The 22,254-nt window shown below is 39.6% G+C and overlaps 1 protein-coding gene across 1 annotated transcript in view; it reads left to right on the top strand.

Annotated features, from left to right (window-relative positions):
- The window catches only part of LOC121880135, a 134,464-nt gene that overhangs the window by 76,151 nt on the left and 36,059 nt on the right, over positions 1 to 22,254 (top strand). Inside the window, exon 4 of the mRNA XM_042387196.1 lies at positions 5,508 to 5,651. Within this exon, the coding sequence (XP_042243130.1) occupies positions 5,508 to 5,651 (144 nt within the window). The remainder of the gene's footprint in view (positions 1 to 5,507; positions 5,652 to 22,254) is intronic.

Raw genomic sequence — 22,254 nt, 5'->3', positions numbered from 1 at the left:
CTGCCCCCACTGTACATACATACCTGGTTACGGAAGGATTCTGTTCCTGAAAATCCACTTACATGGGTCATTCATGATGTAACATGATAATAAATGAACAAAACACTCAAATTATACTTACCAGAAACAATGTTGAGTGATGCAGGAGGTGGTGAGGTGGCGTTGTGGGATCAGAGTTACTGGGAGTTACCTCCTTAAAACACCGATTTTAATGTCTACAATTCCTTTCTGGAATCTTTTATCACCACTGCTATTAGCTGATAAGGCAACCATCTTGTTCATATGGCACAAACTCCCTAACCATGCATTCGCCGCTTATTTCAGTGAAAATGATAATGGTTCATTGAGACATGCTCACCACTTTTCTTAAAAGTAAATTCAAAATTTCATGTCCATCCCTTAGTTACTACGCTTCCGTAACCATTGGAAGATATAGAAACGACGGTGAGACAACCGAAGGCCAGCGAACAGGTGTCTCTGACGACAAACTACTGGGACCAGCAGCGCGACTTGGTCGATGGCCGATCTGGTTCATCAAGTCTCCCCAACCTTGGTTCATACAACACCACATCTCTTCAGTCAGTCAGTGAAAAATCTTACTAACGGGAAAGTTGAACCCTCCTCAGCTGGGCAGGGTTCACCTGGTTGTACTCTGAGCTGACCTAACTAGGGCGGCTGACGGTCACTCTCTACCTGTCCATGAAGTACTGAGAGTACACTGAGTGCAGACTGAGTGAATGAAAGGTCACACGCTGGGACCGAGTTTTAGTGGTTTACATAGAGACATTCATCTCCCCAGTATTGGGTGTATGTGATAAAATAACTAAGTCCAGGTGTGTAATCAACACTCATGGTTGATTGCACACGTGGACGAGGGGTCCTCTTCAAAATGGTGGAAAGGCTGTAGCACCTAGTATGGGTGTATTCTGAGCATATGTGTGAAGCATGCTACGGGTGATGGTGGTGAAATGTGATTAGAATAACCAAGTCCAGGTGTGATATCAACGTTCCTCATGTTTGTGGATAGGGTGAGTGTCTGAACACTTCTCCAAAGGTATGATGCCTTGAGGCATGCATTCAGTTCATCAGCTGGAGTGCTGAGGAATGACAGGTAGGGTCTGGCGAAGTCTCCAGTAATGACCATTATGGCAACACCCATGAGCTGGTCATTTTCTGGTATGTCTTACAGGTCCTGTCCAATGCTTCAAACGCTAACTTGTGAGACATAGTGCATTCATCCCAGACTCTGAGGCTGCATTTTTCTAAGAGTTTTACCTTTGCTGATCCGTTTTTGATGTTGCACATTGGATTCTCATTGTGGCGAGGTTGAGGCAGTTTAAAAGTTGAGTGCAGTAAGTCCTCCTTCTAGTAGTGTTGCAGCAATGCCTGAGGATGCCACAGCAAGAGCAATTTTCCCTGATGACGTACGGCCAACAGAAGGTTGATCAGGAATGTCTTTCCTGTCCCGCCAGGTGCATCGAGAAAGATCATACCTCTCTGCTCCGCTTGTATAAGCACAGATCTGTTCATAAGCATTTGGCAGTGAGGCAACAAGTGAGCTCATTTCTTCAAAAAAATTCACCAGAACTTCAACTGAGTAGTCTGTCTCTCTGAGCAACTCCTGTTTGCAACTACAGTACTGGTTCTTCTTGGTTTGGGAAGGCAATCCAAAATCAGTCAGGTTTTTCCGCATAGCTCCATCACTTTGTCTTCCAGCATGATCAGAGGCCTGTTGAACATGTCATCCATGAACTCAATCTCTTGACCTGGATGTTCTCTTCTTGTGATGAAGCAGATCCTCTGAAAAGACTTTCTTGGTGGTTTCCAGAGCTGGCTTGGGTTGGAAATCCACATGTAACAATCATGATGGCAAACAGGTTCCTCATTTTCATTGGCGATTGGTAGCTGCTGCCTCCTAATGTGTCATTCCACTGACCATCATCTTTCAATGATAGCCAAGGAGTTGCGCTTCCTGAAAGGTTCTGCAGACTTGTCCATTCACTGTCTTAGTGCTGCAAATGATGTTGGGCCACGGATGTGGTGCAAAAAGTAGTCTCAAACAATAGCATTTAAAGTTGTTGGGGTGAACCGTGTAGACCGTCCCAAGTTGCCCGACTTTATCCTTGGATATCCTTCAACAGCGGATCCTTGAGCTCTTCTCTGGAACTTTTTCATTGAAGCCTGCCATATGTAGAACTTGGAGTGCGTCAACATACAGGAGTATTTCAGCAAACTCATCTTCCTGTAGCTTGAAAAAATGCAGTGAGGTCGAGCTCATTAAGCTGGAAGCGATGGGGCGCTACCCTCAGGACTCCACATTGTCTCACTGTTCAGTCCCAGAAAGGTTTGATCCCAGAAAGGTGAACAAACAGATAGACAGACTTCTTTGTTATATATATATATATATATATATATATATATATATATATATATATATATATATATATATATATATATATATATATATATATATATATATATATATATATATATATATATATATATATATATATATATATATATATATATCATCACTACGTATAACACCACCCATCATCATTACATATAACACCATCCATCAGCACTACATATAACACCACCCATCATCACTACATATAACACCATCCCTCATCACTACATATAACACCATCCATCATCACTACTACATATAACACCATCCATCATCACTACTACATATAACACCACCCATCATTTCTACATATAATAACATCCATTGTCACTACATATAACACCATCCATCATCATCACTACATATAACACCATCCATCATCACTACAGATCGTAGTAGTTTCGAAGATTCTCATCGGACACACACACAAACAAACAAACACACAGATATACTTCTTTGTTATATATATATATATATATATATATATATATATATATATATATATATATATATATATATATATATATATATATATATATATATATATATATATATATATATATATATATATATATATATATATATATATATATATATATATATATATAAAATCACGAGAAGGAAACAGCGGGCACCTTATCTTTCATCTTTATTCAAGGCATCTTCAGAGGCAACTGGATTACATGGACAGAGAGAGGCTTAAATATACAGGGTGACCTTAAAAACATGAGGTCAGGTCATAATGATGTCATCCACTAATCCTCACACCAACACACATAAGTACAATATCAGAACAGCATCTGAAAGCAGTGCCTTGTTCGTTCATATTAGGAATAATAATCATCCCATTGGCTGGCAAAAAAGCTTAAATATTTAAATCATCTTGTGTCACAGAAAGACTTCTGGTTGAAGCTAGTTTGATTAAGGAATTAAAATCAATAAACCTTAGTGATGGTCAGTTCAAAACTGATAATATGTTACATAAATTTATTTGTCAGTGGTCCTTTTTGAGCCTGACCTGACTAGTCGCAATCCTCCTTCTCTTAAGCTCCTCGTGTGTGTTGGTGTGAGGATTAGTGGATGACATCATTATGACCTGACCTCATGTTTTTAAGGTCACCCTGTATATTTGAGCCTCTCTCTGTCCATTACAGTTACCTCTGAAGATGTCTTGAATAAAGGCGAAAGATAAAGGTGCTCCATTGTTTCCCTTTCCGTGTGATTTTATCAAGATTTATCTTATCACGTTTTCATTGTGGATCTATGATATATATATATATATATATATATATATATATATATATATATATATATATATATATATATATATATATATATATATATATATATATATATATATATATATATATATATATATATATATATATATATATATATATATATATATATATATATATATATATATATATATATATATATATATATATATATATATATATATATATATATATATATATATATATATATATATATATATATATATATATATATGTGTGTGTGTGTGTGTGTGTATGTTCGGTAATACTCATGACGTTGCTTGCTCTCTCTGACCTCTCACTCTAACTTACAGCCAATAGTTAGGCTGATTTCTCTTCTGCTGCTGCTTCTTGGTTAACATGTTGATAAGGGATAGCAGGGGTGGTAAGTGGACCTCTACTGGGTAGAGCATCATCAGCGTGTCTTTGTTTTCTGAGGCCTGGGCCTTCCCAGGTGTGCCCCTCACACCAGCTGGTTGCCCAATGGGTGGCTGACTGGGATGCTGGTGAGGGATGAGCCGTGCCAACGATCAGTGATGGTGGAACTGTAGGCAGTCCTGCGGCGAGGGCGGATCCAAATGGATGGATTTGGATGCCTGCATCTGAAGGGATATAGAATCTGTCCCCACCAATGAAGGGGTTAGTGGGACAGTAGTGCCTGATGGAGGGCTTGGGTTACTGGCAGAAGGTAGGGAGCATCTAGAATGATGGGTCTGGATACTTGCTGTAGGTGTAGGTGAAGGGGAGTCTGTCCTCACCGATGGAGGGGTTAGCAGGACAGTGGTCCCTGATGGAGGTGTCTGGTCACCATTGGGAGAGTGAGTCAAGAGTAGACTGCCTTCCTGGAGTTCGAGCACAGCCTTTTATACAGGCCGCGCATGCACAATGGTGACCGCGGTAGACTCCACACCCCCTCCTGCCATCCTGTTTCGACCCGTGTCGGATTGGCGCGATTGTGGCTTCGCTCACCCGCTGGTGCAGGCTGAATACTTGTTCCCTTTCAGCAGCTGTGACCCACTGGGGAAGTGACAGATCCAATAGGGGTCTTGGAGTCATTGCCGGGGTGTTCCTGGGGTCTGTGGTGGCTACTGCTGCTGCTGCTGCTGCAGGTCCTGCTGGCATCACAGTAACACTAAAAAAAAAGATGGGAAAGTGAATGAGCAAGATTGATCAAGAGTAAGAATGACAGGTACAAAGAATACTTAAAGGGTGGTGAACCTGAGACAGGTAATAGAGGGATCTTGATTGCTGAAAAGTGGGTGGAAAAAATGGTTTTGAAGCTGCTAGTAGGCAAAACTCTGGTCATTGTTATATCTGCATATGGTCCACAGGTTGAGCTAAGTAAGGAAGAGAAGGACAAGTTCAGAGATGAGTTGTTGCATATAGTGTCCGAGCTGGGTGAAAGAGATACTGGGTGGTGACCAAAATGGTCTTGTTGGTGTACACACTGAGGTTATGAATGAGTTGACTCCAGTGCAAATATTAATTTAATCTGGAATTCTGTGTACAATGTATGTTTTGTATTTTTCTCTTTTCATTTCCAGGAAGAAACCATAGACCAGCAAATCTGTTATTTTTACAAAGGTCACACTGGATAGCACCCATCTCACATGTGTCTGGCCCAAGCAGGATTAATGCATTAATGCTTGTACACCAACACCCCTTACTAAGAACAATTGCTAACTTAATTTGTGGTACCTTTACCCTTCTTGGAGAAAATACTGTACTATACGTTGTATGTTTCTCATTGTGTTCATATGTATCCCTCAGTATCAGCTGAATCCTCCCATCTATAATTAATAGATGTTTGTCTTTTGCAGCTCCATTGTCCACGGGGTTGAGCCGTTTTTACAGTCACCGTTGCCTCACCATGATAGGTGTGATCATCGTCTCCCTGGCAGTCTTTCTCTGCTCATTTTACAAAAGCCTTATTTGGCTCTACATTTGCTTTGGAGTGTTAGCAGGTATGTGCCTTTCCTCTTGCTTACTTTGATTGTTTTCCGTTACACTCTGTGTTTACTTGTCTTTGTTAATTTTGTCTCACTTTACTTGCTTTTTACGTGTATCTTGTCTGTTTCTTGTCTATCTTATGTTTTTTTTATTTATCCATGTTATTTCTGCAATACAGTATTGTTTTCCTTTTTTTTTAATTTCACCACTTACATGTATCAGCCATTTGGGCAGTTGGTCTATCCAGTGTTAGTACAGAAGGAAACCGGAGACTGGATAACACTTCCAGGAATGAGAGCTTTCTGGGTAACGAGACAACTCTCTCAAAACCGGAAAAATATCTCTCATCCCCTGAATTTTCCGGGAAACGGAAAAATTTTCTCGGAATTTCCAGAAAATGCGCCTGATTTTCAACTCTCAAACCTGGAAAAAAAAAACCCCAATCCTGGAATTTTGGGGAATTCTCCAGGTATCAGGAAAATCTTCTCGGAATTTTCCGGAAAATGTGTCCCTCGTTTGTGAGAACATTTCAGTTCCGGCTATCGAAGAGTTCCGGGTTTGAGGAATTCCAGTTAACAGAGATATTACTGCATATATTTTTTTTACAGAATCCACTTCAGGGCCTGGGGGCAAAAATATAATAATAATAATAATAATAATAATAATCATAATCATAATAATAATAATAATAAGTAAATACAAAAAAAAGGAAAAAAAGACCCATAGTGAGAAACGATACATGTACAGTCACGTTCAAGATTCTTCGAACACTGCTGGAGACAGCTGGCAACTCAAGGCTGTTTGTTTACTATACTACGTAGTAAAAATTATGAATGAATGTAAAAGTGATCGGTGATTGGTTACTTAGTTCCCCGTTGTTTAATTAATGGTTGGACTTTGTTGTTTGGCATTATATTATGCCTTTCTGCTAGTATATACTGTTAATTTGATTTTAATATGGATAGAGCAATGAGCCAACCTATATGAATTTATATTTAGATAAATAAACATAAGTAAAAATCGGTAAGTATGTTAAAGAACATCATGGCATCATCTGGCACAGCTGTGTGCAGGCTGTTTATGAGGTTGCCTGTTTATCATTAATTTATACTAATATTGTCTTCAAACGTTTAATCCCTTTCGGGTAATTAATCCAGTTGTATGCAACCGATGCTAAACAAAACTTCTTTCTAAAGATGCTGATTTCTTGCAACACAAACTGCTGTTTTACTTCCCTGTGTGTGTGCATGTGGAGTGTGTGTGTGTGTGTGTGTGTGTGTGTGTGTGTCAGTCTGTGTCTGTATTTAATAATGACGTTGTTCAATTGAAGGTGATGGTAATTAATCTTACAAACCATCCGTCTGATGGTGTGAATTAGTACTGTAGCATATGGCTAATACTTTTACAAGCCATTATCTAGCAATATCATTGTCATTCCAAGACTATGAATATTGTAAGCACCAAATGGCATTTCTTTCGTTGAGTGACTCTTTGCCCTCCCCACCCCCTAAATCCTTGTTTCTGACTTGTGTCGATTATGTCACGTTTAGTCTGGTGTCTTTAAAAAAAATATTCAATTTTTTCTAAAAATGTGTATGATGTATTATAAATTTGTATCTTATTTATTTATTTATTCGTTTATTTTTTATAAATGCATAATAAATATAAATACATCGCTGACGTTATTGGCGGGAAGGTGGGGGAGACAGAGGTGTTGTCAGTGCTGACTACCCTTCCACTCCCTCAATTGTAGAAGGACCCTGCCAACATGGAATACTACACGCAGAAAATCACTGAACGTGGAAGAATAATCGGCATGAAAGAGGCTGGGTTTTCACCCACTGAAATTGCACGAGAATTGGGTTTTTCTCTGTCAACTGTATATTATTGGATTAAGTGATGGGAAGAGGAGGGAAGTTTCAAGGACCACCACAGGATGGGAATGCCGCGCAGAACAACACTTGCACAAGTTGTAGCCATCCGGAATTTCGCTGAGGCCAACCCTTTCAAGACTTCATTTTCAATAAGAGAGGATCTACAATTAAATATTTCCCCTTTAACAATCAGGCGAAGACTTCACGAAGGAGGCATTCACCATAGAACTCCCGCCACCAAGGAGAAGTTAAATGAGCGACATCGCGAGGGCAGGTTGCAGTTTGCTCGACGGTATGCTGAAGAAGGCTTCAATTTTTTGGGAAGAGTAATAATCACTGACGAAAAAACTTTCTCATCTACCTCTCACGGAAGGTTGCATTGTTGGAGGAGGAACAACACCCGATATGCTAGACAGCATATTTATGAGGAAGCAAGGAGTGGGCATGTGACTTGCAATGTTTGGGGATGGATATATTTGCACGGCGTTGGAGAGCTGACTGACATAGAAGGAAGATTCACAGCTGACCAGTATTTAGAAATACTTCAGAAAGAAATCTGTTTAGCATCGTTTCCCGAAAAAGCACGTCTGCGTTTTTTGTTTTCAACCTTCGTCCAGTTGTCGTCCTCACTGGCGGTAACAGTGGTAGTGGAGTTGTTGGGGGCGGTGGCAGTGGTGTGGACGATGTTGTTCTTGCTTTTCAGGGCTTCGTGGAAGGCCCGCAGCTGGTCCGCTTTCTCTGTACGGAGCCTGTCATGGTTCGGGTCGTTGGATTGACGGTTCAGGTGGGGGTTGCGGTTAGGAGGGCGGGCGTACGCACTCCATAACCGGTGGTTAAGTGGTGTTTTTTTTTTTTTTTTTCAGAGACCCTCTGCATGCTACCCTCACCTAGTTGGATAAAACATAAAACCAGTCATGAATAAGACAAATATATATCTGAGAGTATCAGAAATAGAAAAAAATAATCTGAGCATGCTTGAAAACATACATATCGACACTAAGAGCATTTAGATTGACCAACTACATCAATTTCTATAAAAAAAAATCATCTTTCGAAGGTCAATTTGGCAGCCATCTTGAAAAATGGCCGCCATCTTGGATTTCCAAATGGCATATCAGGTAGATTTGACAAGTAGCCCCTAGGGTATGATCATGCCAAATTTCATGCTTGTATCACCATTTGCACAATTTTTCCATTATCCGCTCTACTAATGTGGATGAGTAACCTATGCCCGGGTGTGCTAATCCCTGTAAAAATTAAAAAAAATAACAAATTAAAATAAAATGAACTGGACATTTTTTCTCGGTAAATATATATAACAATAAGGGAGACAAGGCCATAGGTATAACATCCGACATAGAATTGGAGCCAAATTTTAACATTAAACACAACACCACATTAGAGTACGGTCTGACATAATTAAGTTGATACCAGATTAGAAATAATGATTCACACTGTACAATACTTCAGTTTCTGTAAAGATCTCTGTTACTTAGTTGGCTGTTCAGCTCCACAGCACAAGTTCACAAGCTACTCATGTTAGGGTTCCACATGTCTGGCCTCAGAGTACTGCGAAATTCTGGTAAAGACTGTCGGGAAAATCAGCTGGTTCTCTTTATATGTAGGGCCAAAAACTGACAGGGGGCGGAGCTTTAGGTGGAACAACTGTGAAGATTGTTTAGTTTGTTGAGGAAGAGCAGCTCACAAGGATGGAAGTTTGTACACAGGATATTGGCTGGCCTATTCATACAGGCCCTTTCTATAACACTCCTAAATGAAAATGGAATAGACCAATCAAACCACAAGGATCTGAAATCCAATGACCCATAGATATGTTGTTTGTGGGTTAAATCAATAGGAATTCAATGTATTTTCTATTTTTTTTACATTTGGGGTTTGCCTGTTCATTTTCTAGAGTAGACTCATCAACAAGTGACTCTGACATACACTATTACCTTTCTATACCAAAACAGTTGGTATGCAACCATTTTGGTATAGGAATTTTTTGGGTATAAAACGAATAAATAAAATCTTCCTTTGAAAATGCTTAATATTTTTAGTCATGATAAATTGTCACAATACAGTACAGTATGGTCGCATTTTACGCTGGTTTTACATGTGCAGTTATCGCTTATGCAATTGGTTGAAATGTGACCATAGATTTAGCTCACGTGGAAAGTCATGGGTAGAGTGGGTAGCGGTATAGCATTAATTTAGTTTTGTTTTGTTTATTTAGGTTAATTCGACAAAAACGGGCTCTAGGTTACTCGAATTACTTAAAAAATTGGTGCTTGAGAGATGTTGAATTCTGGCAACATTGTTAGGGAGAGCAGGAGCGATCAGCTGATACCGCTCTGTACTGTACTAAACAAGAGACTGCAATAACACATCTAGGATTGATTGTTTGTTTTTTGGGGAAAAGTAATTATTTTTTAATGATATTTTATTAACCAGGCACCAAATTAACCTAAATAATATGGGAATTATTGTGAAATTGCATCCTGTCATTACTAAGGGATCGCAGGCCGCCGAATGGGAGGTGGCGAGTTGTTCTCTCTCCTTCCCTCCCCTTCCTCAGTCACCCCTCACCGATTATGCACCCAAACGTAGTTTTGTATCGTAATATAATTCATATTTTATTCCTATACAATAATTCATTCATCTTAATCTATTTCATAATATATCCCTATAATAAAATCGACTTTTTGGAACCTCATGGTTATTTCTGATTCTTTCTGAATTCAAATTGTTTAATTAATTTTTGAAAAGAAAAACATACGAATTAAGCTGAAATCCAAATTAATATATGTACAGTACAGTGTACTGTATATTTCAAGTACTTTCGTCTTTATTCAAGACATATTCAGGTCATGAGACCCACTGATTCCCCACCCTGACAATGGGTGACCTGATAATGCATCAGGTCAGTAATATAAGACCACTAATCTCTCACCCCAGGTTCACTGCAAATAGGAGAAGGGTTTATATACAATGGGTGATGTGATATTGCATCAGGTCAGGGCAGTAACATGAGGAGAAATTCACTTTTTATCCCACAGACATAATGTTTCTGCCTTATCTATATTATCGATTTATTCTTTAATTACTGTTTTTCTTCCTCTCTATTTTTCTTTTTATTTATTTACATGATTTCTCATACCTTGTCTCTTATTCTTGTTCTTATTTACTTCAACAATTATAGAGGGTATAGATAGGAGGTGGAAGATGGAGTAGAGATTTTTTTTTTAGTTTAACAAACTTATTGACAAAGCTTGGAGTACAGTTTGCCTATTCTGAGTGATTCAGTCAGGTCTTGACACTGAGGGTGGTATCACTTCTCACTGCCACGCAGGACAGAGGCTCATACACAAAGAAATACATCATATTCATTAACGATATATATATATATATATATATATATATATATATATATATATATATATATATATATATATATATATATATATATATATATATATATATATATATATATATATATATGCAAGTAAATCACTGTGGGTGCGCGTGATCCAGGTATATGCTGATAACCACAAGGAAAGAAGAAAACACAAAGTTCCCAAGCACTTTCGTGTAATTCACATCTTCAGGGGTGAGTACAGACTAAGGAGAAGTACAAAACAAGGCCTTAGTATGTACCGAAAAAATCGACATAATAGCATTCACTGAAACATGGATCAACCTAGACTCACGTGAGTTACCGGTCGAATACCAAATTGCTGGTTACAAATTGTTCCATACCGATAGGCAGACCAGGAAAGGAGGAGGAGTAGCAATCTATGTCAGGGATAATCTGAAGTGTGAAATAAATAGGGAAATAAAAACTGAACGGAATACAGAAACAATTTGGATAGAATTAATAGACGGTAGGGAAAAATTAATCACAGGAGTAATATATAGACCTCCCAATCTTGATAGAGTCAATGAGAGACTTATCTGGGATGAAATGCACAGGGCTTCCATACACAACAAAGTCTGTATAGTAGGCGACTTTAACCTTGGCCAAATAGATTGGACTGACCTTACGGGTAACTCAGAATCAGACGATTTCCTCGAAACGATCCAGGACTGTTTCCTAAGTCAACATATAACCGAACCCACACGGGTAGTAATATACTCGATTTAGTTCTGTCGAACAGAGAAAACCTCATTAGCAATGTCGAGGTAGGGAACGAACTTGCAAACAGCAATCACAAAGAAATTAGATTCCAGTTAGATTTTCAGGGCAGACGTAAGGAAAATTCCACTAAATTACCAGATTTCAGAAGGGCAAACTTTGACAGTTTAAAAAGGCAGCTGGGCATGAACCTGACAGATGACACCGACCTGATAACGAGATCTGAGATAGCCGAGTTCCACAACAATTTAAATAATGAGTTACTTAATGCACAAAGGCAGAACATACCATACAAAAAACTCAGATCGGACAACAATGACCCTAAATGGATAAATAATTATTTAAAGAACATCATTGGCCAAAGGAAGGCTATAGGTAGAAGGATAAATCATGGCGAAATTCACCTCCAGGATTATTATAAGGTATTGGCGAGTAGGGTTAAAACTGAGATAAGGAAAGCCAAGAGGAATAATGAGGTAAGGATACCAAGGGAGGCGAAGACAAACCCCAAAGGATTCTACCAAATGTATCAAACTAAAACACGAGAAAAGATTGGACCAATACGGTCAGATATCGGCGAGCTCACTGACTACCACGGAGAAATGAGCAATAATTTGAATAAATATTTTTCAACAGTTTTCACCACCGAAAATGTAAACATGATACCCGAGGCACCGACTCTATTCAGAGATAGTGAAGAAAACAAATTAAGCGAGATAGTAGTGACTAGTAGCGATGTTAGTAAGCAAATAGACAAACTAAAGCCTAATAAGTCACCTGGTCCCGATGAGATATTTGCCAGAGTATTAAAGGAATGTAAGGAAGAGCTTAGTATGCCCTTAGCAAAGTTGTTTAACATGTCCTTAAATACAGGTGTAGTACCAGAATCCTGGAGGATAGCGAATGTAATACCGATTTTCAAGAAGGGGGATAGATCACTATCCTCTAACTACCGCCCAATCAGCCTAACATCAATAGTAGGCAAATTACTTGAATCAATCATTTCAAACTCTATTCGAAACCACCTGGAGAAGCACAAGTTGATCAATGATTCCCAACATAGCTTCACAAGCGGGCGTTCATGTCTAACTAATCTATTAACATTCTTTTCATCAGTTTTCGAATTGGTGGACGAAGGGCACAATTATGATGTGGTATATCTCGACTTTAGCAAAGCCTTCGACAGAGTCCCCCACGAAAGACTAATTAGAAAGGTAGAAGCACATGGCATCAAAGGTAATATCCTTAAATGGATTAGGGCATGGTTATAGGACAGGAAACAGCGAGTGAGCATTAACGGCACTAAGTCCCATTGGAGCAACGTCACTAGTGGAGTTCCCCAGGGCTCAGTACTTGGACCATTATTATTTATAATATACATAAACGACATAGATATCGGCATAGACAGCAACATAAGTAAATTTGCTGATGACACTAAAATAGGACGTGTAATTAAATCTGACGAGGACTCTGCAAAATTACAGGAAGATCTAAACAAATTTTTCGAATGGTCTGAAAAATGGCAGATGAAATTCAACGTGGACAAATGTAAAGTACTCAGTATAGGAGATGTAAACAGGGAAACCAGATACCAGATGAACAACGATGCCATAGAGAAATCCGACTGCGAGAGAGATTTAGGAGTAATGATAAGTAGGAACCTTAAGCCAAGTAAACAATGTGTTTTTGCTCGTAACAAGGCTAATAAAGTACTTGGGTTCATACAAAGGAGTGTTATTTACAAGACTAGCGAGGTCATCCTAAAACTGTATCTTGCGCTTGTGAGACCACACCTGGATTACGCAGTTCAGTTCTGGTCACCGTATTACAGAATGGATATAGAATCCTTGGAAAGAATTCAGAGGAGAATGACAAGACTAATCCCGGGCATTAGGAACCTTGAGTATAGAGACAGGTTAAAGCATCTTAATTTGCACTCCCTCGAGGGACATTACAAAGGTACTCAAACTATCCAGCCAGGAGCGAACTCGTAACAATGGTTTTAAATTACACGAAAGTGCTTGGGAACTTCGTGTTTTCTTCTTTCCTTGTGGTTATTAGCATATATATATATACAGTTGTACCCCACTTAACGCGGTCAATAAAACCCAGAGGGTACCGTGTTAAGTGAAAACCGCGTTAAGTGAACAACAGAACATATGGGATTAATTCCAATAGAAACCGGCCCGACCCCCAAACTCCACTTTTTGACGACACATAACTATGTTGTAGTAAAAATAACATCTTAATTTTATGATGGTACATGCACACAATTAATACTTAAGAGAAATAGAGAAATACAGTTGCCAAGTTAATGTCCATTCAAATAATGGACTCAACTCCCTCCCCCTCTTCTCACACTACACTGCTGGCTCTTCCCTCTGAGAAATTTTTGGGGAAAACCACTAAATTTTAATAAATAATACCTCAAACTAAAGTTAGGATAATACAATTGACATTGCTGGATTCCTTGTAAGACCAGGAATATTTTGAATATAAATGTCATATATTTTGCACAAAAGATAACATATTTACTCAGAGTAAACATTTTATCTAAAATTTGTATGTCTAATGCAAAATATATGATGTTTATATTCAAAATGATCACCAAATTGTAAGAATTCCAGCAATGTAAATTATATTCTGGCTGCAATTTGTATGAATTTTATGAGCTAAAACAGGCAGTCAGGTGCAGGGTATGGGGTGGGGCAAATCTAAAATAGCGCCTCGAGCCGACACTCACTGCGATATGGAAACCTTAAGTGAGTTCAGTTTGCCAGGCACCGCAGATACGGTAAAAGGCTTAAGTGAAACCGCTATAGGCGTGGGTAATTGTGTGTGTGTGTGTGTGTGTGTGTAAGAGAGAAGAGAGTATATATATATATATATATATATATATATATATATATATATATATATATATATATATATATATATATATATATACAATAATAGTCGACCTCGTTAATTCCTGACCCTTAATCCGATTTCTGATAATTCGACAAAATCTGAATGAACTTTTTTTTTTTTTTTTTTAGTTTTGTAGGAATATCACCTACGCAGACCTTAAGCTAAAATGCTGGTCCACCCACTGCTAGGATAAAACACCAGCGTCTTTTTGGTTAAATGTAACATCTCCACCACTAGTGTGGGGGGGGATGCAACTTTTAGCTTCAGACATGAAAAATATTTACCATTTACTGCCAGTAAACAATGGAAATGTAAAATATGTACCAATTAGTAATGAAAAGTTGTGCAGTTCCTTCAGTAAATGAAGCTCACCAACTTACAATAGGCTAAATTACCTTACAACGTGTTTTAAGTAGTCTATGTTGAAGTTCTTAGCACAGGCTAACTTATCATATCATATACAGTATAACAGTTCTCATTGATCTACAAAAAATACCGGTAATAAAAACCTTTTTGATATTTCACACTTAATATAATACCCGGTAATCTACTTCAACCTCCTATTGTTTACAACAACGCATGACGCACCACCAACTGTTGAGTATCAGCTAGACGGCACACGTGTTTTTCGAATCGTTTTCAGTTAAAAAACTGTTACATCACATGTATATTTTACCTTAACTGTGCCTGAATGAATATATTCTCGGAAATAAATAGTAGTTTTACTGAAACGTGATGTATTTTAATGTAAATTAGGATAAAATACATGATGAAAACAAAAGATTTTACCTAACCTTCCGATGTTCAAGAGAAGTTACTCGTTTTTTTAATCGTTTTTGGTTAAAATACTGTTATATAACAATGGTATTCTATTCATACTGTGCTTGATATAATGCATTCACGGAAATGTAATATTTTTGCTGAAATGACGTACGTATTCCAGTGGAAAGTGGGATAAAATTGTGACGAAAACAATGACTTTCGCTTTCTTTCGTTCAAAAGATGTTACCGTAATCGCTTTTCGATTGGTTTTCAGTTAAAAAACTGTTGTATTACAATAATATTCTATCCTAATTGACTTGAATAAATGCTACGATACCATATTTCTGAATAGTTTCATTAAAATCCATCCAAAATCATTTTCCTTGTCATCGTCTGCAGCACCAAACAGCTTCTCCCAGTCCTCCCCTTGAACAGGGCTAGAGGGTGCGTCTTTTTCGAATCGTTTTCAGTTAAAAAACTGTTACATCACACGTATATTTTACATAAACTGCGCCTGCATGAATATATTCTCGGAAATAAACAGTAGTTTTGCTGAAACGTGATGTATTTCAATGTATAATAGGATAAAATACATGACGAAAACAAAACACTTTACCTAAGCTTCCGATGTTCTTGAGATGTTATTCGTTTTTTTAATAGTTTTCGGTTAAAATACTGTTATATTACAATGATATTCTATTCATACTGTGCTTGATATAATACATTCACGGAAATGTAATATTTTTGCTGAAATGACGTACGTATTACAGTGGAAAGTGGGATGAAATCGTGACGAAAACAATGACTTTGAAATATAATGCAATATTAACCCCTAAATCGGTTAATTCGGACAATCGGCTAAAACAGACACCCTCCCCCCCCCTATTAGTCCGAATTAACGAGGGTCGGCTGTATATATATATATATATATATATATATATATATATATATATATATATATATATATATATATATATATATATATATATATATATATATATATATATATATATATATATTTCATGTAAATCCACAATGAAAACGTGGATAAGATAAATCTTGATAAAATCACACGGGAAAATGGAAACAACGGAGCACCTTAGCTTTCGTCTTTATTCAAGACATCTTCAGAGGCAACTGGATTATATGGACAGAGAGAGGCTTAAATATACAGGGTGACCTTAAAAACATGAGGTCAGGTCATAATGATGTCATCCACTAATCCACACACCAACACACACACATAGAGGAGCTTAAGAGAAGGGAGGTGACGTGACTAGTCAGGTTAGGTCAAAGGTTTTCAAAGCATTTTTAACCTTGGGCCACTGACAAATAAATTTTTGTAACATATCAGTTTTGAACTGACCATCACTAAGGTTTATTGATTTTAATTCCTTAATCAAACGAGCTTCAACCAGAAGTCTTTCTGTGACACAAGATGATTTAAATACTTCTAAGCTTTTTTCCCAAGCAATGGGGTGATTATTATTCCTAACATGAACGAACAAGGCACTGTTTTCAGATGCTGTTGTGAAAGGGTAGAGGGTGAGCAAGACGAGGATTGAGGACCTTTGTCTTGTCAACAGATATTATGAGACCATATCCAACAGTCCTCCGAGCAAATACATGAAGCAAGGCTTGGAGCCTGAGCCTGGTCTGTGTCATAATGCAGATATCATCAGCATAGCATAGCATATTACAGCCTCGTTTGGCTGAACTGGAATGTCAGCAATAAGCTTCTGCATCAGTATATTAAAGAGCATAGGACTTGACACTCCTCCCTGAGGCGTGCCAAGCTCAAATGATCTCATTCTGGCACTTTTGACTCCCCTAAACAGAACACTGGCATACCTGTTGGACAGATAACCATTTATCCATGTCAGGAGGTTACCTTGGATGCCAAAATTAGCTAGTTGTTCAAGTATAATGTCTATTAGCTATATCAAAGGCTGATTTAAGGTCTATAAATGCTGTTTGTGTCTTATCTTTTGAGTGAACAAGATATTCTGCAAAGCATGTCTGTGTGCTACGCCCGCGGGCATGAACCCATACAGATTAGGGGCCAGTTTGTCTTTGACTTCAAACATGAGACGGTTGAGAACAACTCTTTCAAGGATTTTACACATACAGGATGTGAGTGAAATTGGCCTGAAGTTTGGAGAGTTAGCTTTAGGGATTGGAACTATGTTTCCATGAGTCCATGTCTTAGGCAGAATACCCTGTGTGAGGTTCATTTGATACAGGTCAAGCAGTGGATGGTTATGGATCTCATTTAACAATCTCACGGTGTTATAGGTTATGCCATCCTCACCAGGGGAGGGTGATTCACATTTTATTAGTGCTGTTGTTAGTTTGTGGTGCTTATAGGAAACTGGTCGGTAAGGTCTGGTGAGGAACAGGCTATTTCAATATTGAAACCCCTATTAATGTGTGTGATTTTAAGATATTGCTGTATGTCAGGAGGCAGGGAAGTGATTTGTGACACACTAGACCTTTGGTCTAATAGCATGTCAGCATATTCTGCAGGGTTGTGATGAAGTTGGACTGGGGTGGGTGACTTGGTAATGGCTCTAATTTTGTTCCACATTTCTGCTAGAGTGGATGTTCTATTAATTCCCTGTAATAATTGTTCCCAATAGTTGTTTCTCACCTGACCTTTGAGTTCACGAAATTCTCTGTTAGCTTTGAGGAATGCCAGGAGGATATCACTAGTTTTATTTTGCTTATAAGTGTTAGCAAGCTGTTCTCTCCTTCTTTGGTGAGGATGGGGTCATGTTTCCACAGAGGTGGTTTAGTGCTGCCCCCCCTTCCTCCTTGACTTAACCCAGGTGGTATAATATGTGGTAATGACATTTACAAGATCACAGCAAAATTCATCCACTGACCCAGGTGTATATCCAGCATACCATCTGTGGATGTAGGCCTTGAAGTGCAGTTTAAGATTATCTGGGATGTTAATTCCGAGCTGAGGATGGGGTTCACACTTTACATCAGCAACAATGTATTCAGTAAATATTGCGTAATGATCACTGACTAGGTGGTCTGAGATGACCTTAGCCTTGACATTACTGTCTACTAGGTTATACCCAATCACATAATCAAGTCTGCCCCCCATCAGATGTGTCACTTTGTCTGTGTCGTATACAGTGATATTATGATTATTGATGTAATTCACAAACACCCTCCCATTAGAGTTACACTGGACATCACCGAGGACAGTGTGACGAGAGTTAAAGTCACCCATACCCAGCATAGCATTGTTACCTGGTGGCTTTGGTAACACGTCCGCTCGCAGCTCATTACACCGAACATAGATGTTATACAGTGAAAATTGACTGTTTGCTGTCTTTACTGTAAATTGTTGATAGTGAATACTTTCATCATTGTGAGTTTTGATCCATTTACAGACCAGACCATTCTTTTACATAAGTGAGCAGGCCACTTCCTGCTCCAATATTGTATGCTGTAAACCCAGCTATCTTGGGTGCAGCTTTCTTCTGGGTGCTGGACGTGTAAGGTTTTTGTAAACCAATTACATCAATGTTAAAAACTTTAACAAACCATTGTAGGTTATTAATTCCACAGTTAACACTCCAGATGTTCCATGAAATGAACCGAAGCGTTCGTGTTACTCGTTCCACCTTGAACTGAGTATAGAGAGTCGCGAGTTGGCTTAATACATCAACCTGACCAATAAGTTAACCATTTCAAATTCATCACCCCTGGAGTTCTTGATAATGCACCTCACGGCCCTTATTCCAGTAGGATTTTTATCCACAGGTTCCTTCATTAGTCCCGCGAGTTCCTCCTCCGTAAATATTGGAAGAAGTACGGGGTTACGGACAATTTTCAGACCTGGGGTTATTGCAGTAAAGAGACCACGCTGGCAGTCTGGGGCTCATTCTCCCCATCACTATCGGTCTCGCTCTGGCTACTCACCCTCAAGTTGTCATCATTATGAGAGGAGGCACCAGCTCCTTCAGAAGCTCCACTGACACTATCATTGCCATTTTTCGCTGGTACACTTACTTAGGAGGCTTTAACCTGACCTGCATTGGCTAATGAAGGAGAGTCACTGTGCCTGTTGACTTCAGGTGGTGGAGGCGATCCGGCCGCGTTGGCATCACTGAGTGGGACCGCTGTTGTGGGTGGAGGTGGCCTCCCAGGACAACTGGGGTGCCAGGCCGCCACACCCTCCTTCCTGCACCTGGGACACTGCCTCCCAGGTGGGGGGGCCTGCTCTCTCTTCTCCCAAGACGCAGCTTCCTTGGTGGGGCAGCTCCTCTTGCTATGCATTCCCAGCCACCTTTCAACCACCTGTGTGCCACACACTAAGGATAACCAAACTAATTTATACATTATTTTGCGCATTGTGAAACAGGGTGTCATACTTAGTGACTTCACATCAATATCAGTGAGCTATGACCATGTGTAAAGTGGTATTTGTGGGTGTAGTGTAGTAATCATACAGCTTCTGGCACCCAGAGTACCTTGGTGCCTGCGAAGCCTACTCCTGGGCCCGGCCATGTGGCTCCCAGCCTTACCCTCCCTCCCTCCTCTCGGTCCGGTGATGTTTGGCGCTTACCACACGTGTTAATGACTTCATGTGGTGTCTCACGTGACTATGGTGGTTATACTGGGCTGGTGGGAACAGGAATTTGATAAGTGAGTTGGTGAATATTGGGTGTAACTCCTATTAGTGTTACTCAAGGACACCACTGGCCTACATATCACCTCTCTGCCCTAGTGTATAAGACCTGTATTCCATTTAAATCTAACCATGACAGGAGTCGACTCCGGGTGGCGCTTTGCTGATGAGGGAAACAAAGGAGATGAGGAGGACAGTCATGGTGACACAGGAGCTGGCTTTCAGAAGTTTAAGACCCGTCAGTAGAAATGCAAAATGAGGACCCTGGGAAGGAAGCAGAGAAGAGCCAATAGGTGCATCCCTCCCATTGCTCCCCGGGCGAACTACATGCGCCTTGCCTTCCCCGAGAACACAACCAATTTGATGAAGATTAAGTGGTTGAGCGCCGTGAATAAGGCATATTGCACGACTATGCTGAATGTTGTCATGCCAGGTAGTGCCCCTCATTTTGTCTATGTAGGCCTAGAGGAGACGGATGCTATCCAATGCTTCATTGATGGAAAGGTCGGCTCAATACAGCTTATTAAGCGAGATGTCCGACCCAAAAAATGAAGGAATACCTTGTCACCCACTTCCCCAAGGGTATTCCCCCCAGTGGCACTCTGTCACTTCCAGGCATCCACAGAGCAAGAAGACTTTATAAGGATGGTGCACAACTTAGTAGGATCATCATTGTTTGGAAAAGGAAGGAACCACCTCCTGAGGAGTACCGCTTCCTTGGCAGCACGTACGGTACCCCTAGTAACATCAGTCGGTGGACTCCTCCCCCTGTGGTGTGCTACAACTGCTTCCGGGTCAATCATGTGGCGAAATACTGTCACAAGACAGCCACCTGCAGCATCTGTGCAGGAGTAGAGAGTGATAGGGGCAGGGTGTAGAAAGGGGAGGGAGGGTAGTTATGGTCACCCCCCCACAAGTGGTCACCCCAGGGTCACTTGTCCTTTCTCCTTGTAACCAAGTGTACTGTATGCGCCTGGCTGTTGCCTCATTCACCGTGTTTTTATTTTTTCATTATTAGATTTTTGTATGATCATATGATTAGCTTATTAAGGTGTATGTTTCATCATAAATAATATAACATATAGTATTAAATAATAGAACAAAATACGATATATAATTTGACTACAAAATAAAATGAAAAGCTAAATCAGTGTTGGTGGTGTGGCGGTACTAGAGCCGACAGTGGGACCCAACAGGTAACGTTACCAGTGGTTTAAACGCCGCCACCAAGCTCTTATCACCACTTATTTTGTGCCTCAACAATTCAAGGAGCATCCATTGACGATGACCCTGCCATTCTGGAGATTGGTGATGAACCTGAAGTCGATTTACAAGTGTCTGCAGTTGATTTTGAAGGCTTCGAATCCGACTAGCCCTCACCCCCCTGCCTCGGATCCCCATTGTCTCCCAGAGTTTCCCACACCTCCACTATTCGGTGGAGAAGGTAGAGTATCGCATAATTAACTTCCTGGGCTTTTTATAAAATGTATTTAATACAATGTAGATGCAATTTATGAGACTTTTGAGTAATTTTTTGGAATGTAAAGTTGGTTACCAAAAATCGTTCTAGAGTAAAGGTCTGGCGAGTCTATTGTACAATATAGTGATTTTAACACATGTTAAAGCGTATCACTTGCATGGATTTCCGATGAGCGGACACATACCAGTACGATATACGGTATACTCTGGATTTAAGGGAATCCGATATAACGAACTATCGATTTAGCGGAAGGCATTTTTTCGTTATTTTTCGCTCAATTTAGTGAACTACTGTAGTTCGCTAAATCAAGATTAATTCCGTTAATACGCTCACCCCTATGGAGACACCTCATACGATAAAACCTACCTCAGCCTACAGTGGATGTACTAACTGTATAAAAATGATAAATAATTATATAAAGCAATGACCGGAAAATATGAGAAATTAGCAAGAAAATTACTCCAAACCTTTCTGCATCAGACCTGGGGACAAAGGTTCCCGGTGTTATGAAAGATTGCACCATGTTTAGCCGCATCCTCACATGGTTAGTGCGTGGGTGGGAAGAGTGAGGTTGAGGAGAGAGATAGACACTTTAAAGGAGTAGAACAAAGCCCTCAGGACTGAGCTCCTTCAGGTAAGTGTCCTGCATAGCAGGACACCTGCGAAGGAGGAGCAGGCATGGAGAGTGGTTGTTTCCAAGGGGACTAGGGTCAGACTCACGAAAGCTGACCTGGGTGTGGAGTGCAATAACCCCTACCAAGTGTTGGAAGAAACTGGCGAGGAAGAGAAGAGGCAGGACAGTGTGGTG

This window comes from Homarus americanus, unplaced genomic scaffold, assembly GCF_018991925.1.
Source record: "Homarus americanus isolate GMGI-L3 unplaced genomic scaffold, GMGI_Hamer_2.0 scaffold30108, whole genome shotgun sequence".
NCBI lineage: Eukaryota > Metazoa > Arthropoda > Malacostraca > Decapoda > Nephropidae > Homarus > Homarus americanus.
This window is presented reverse-complemented; position numbering and strand designations above follow the sequence as displayed.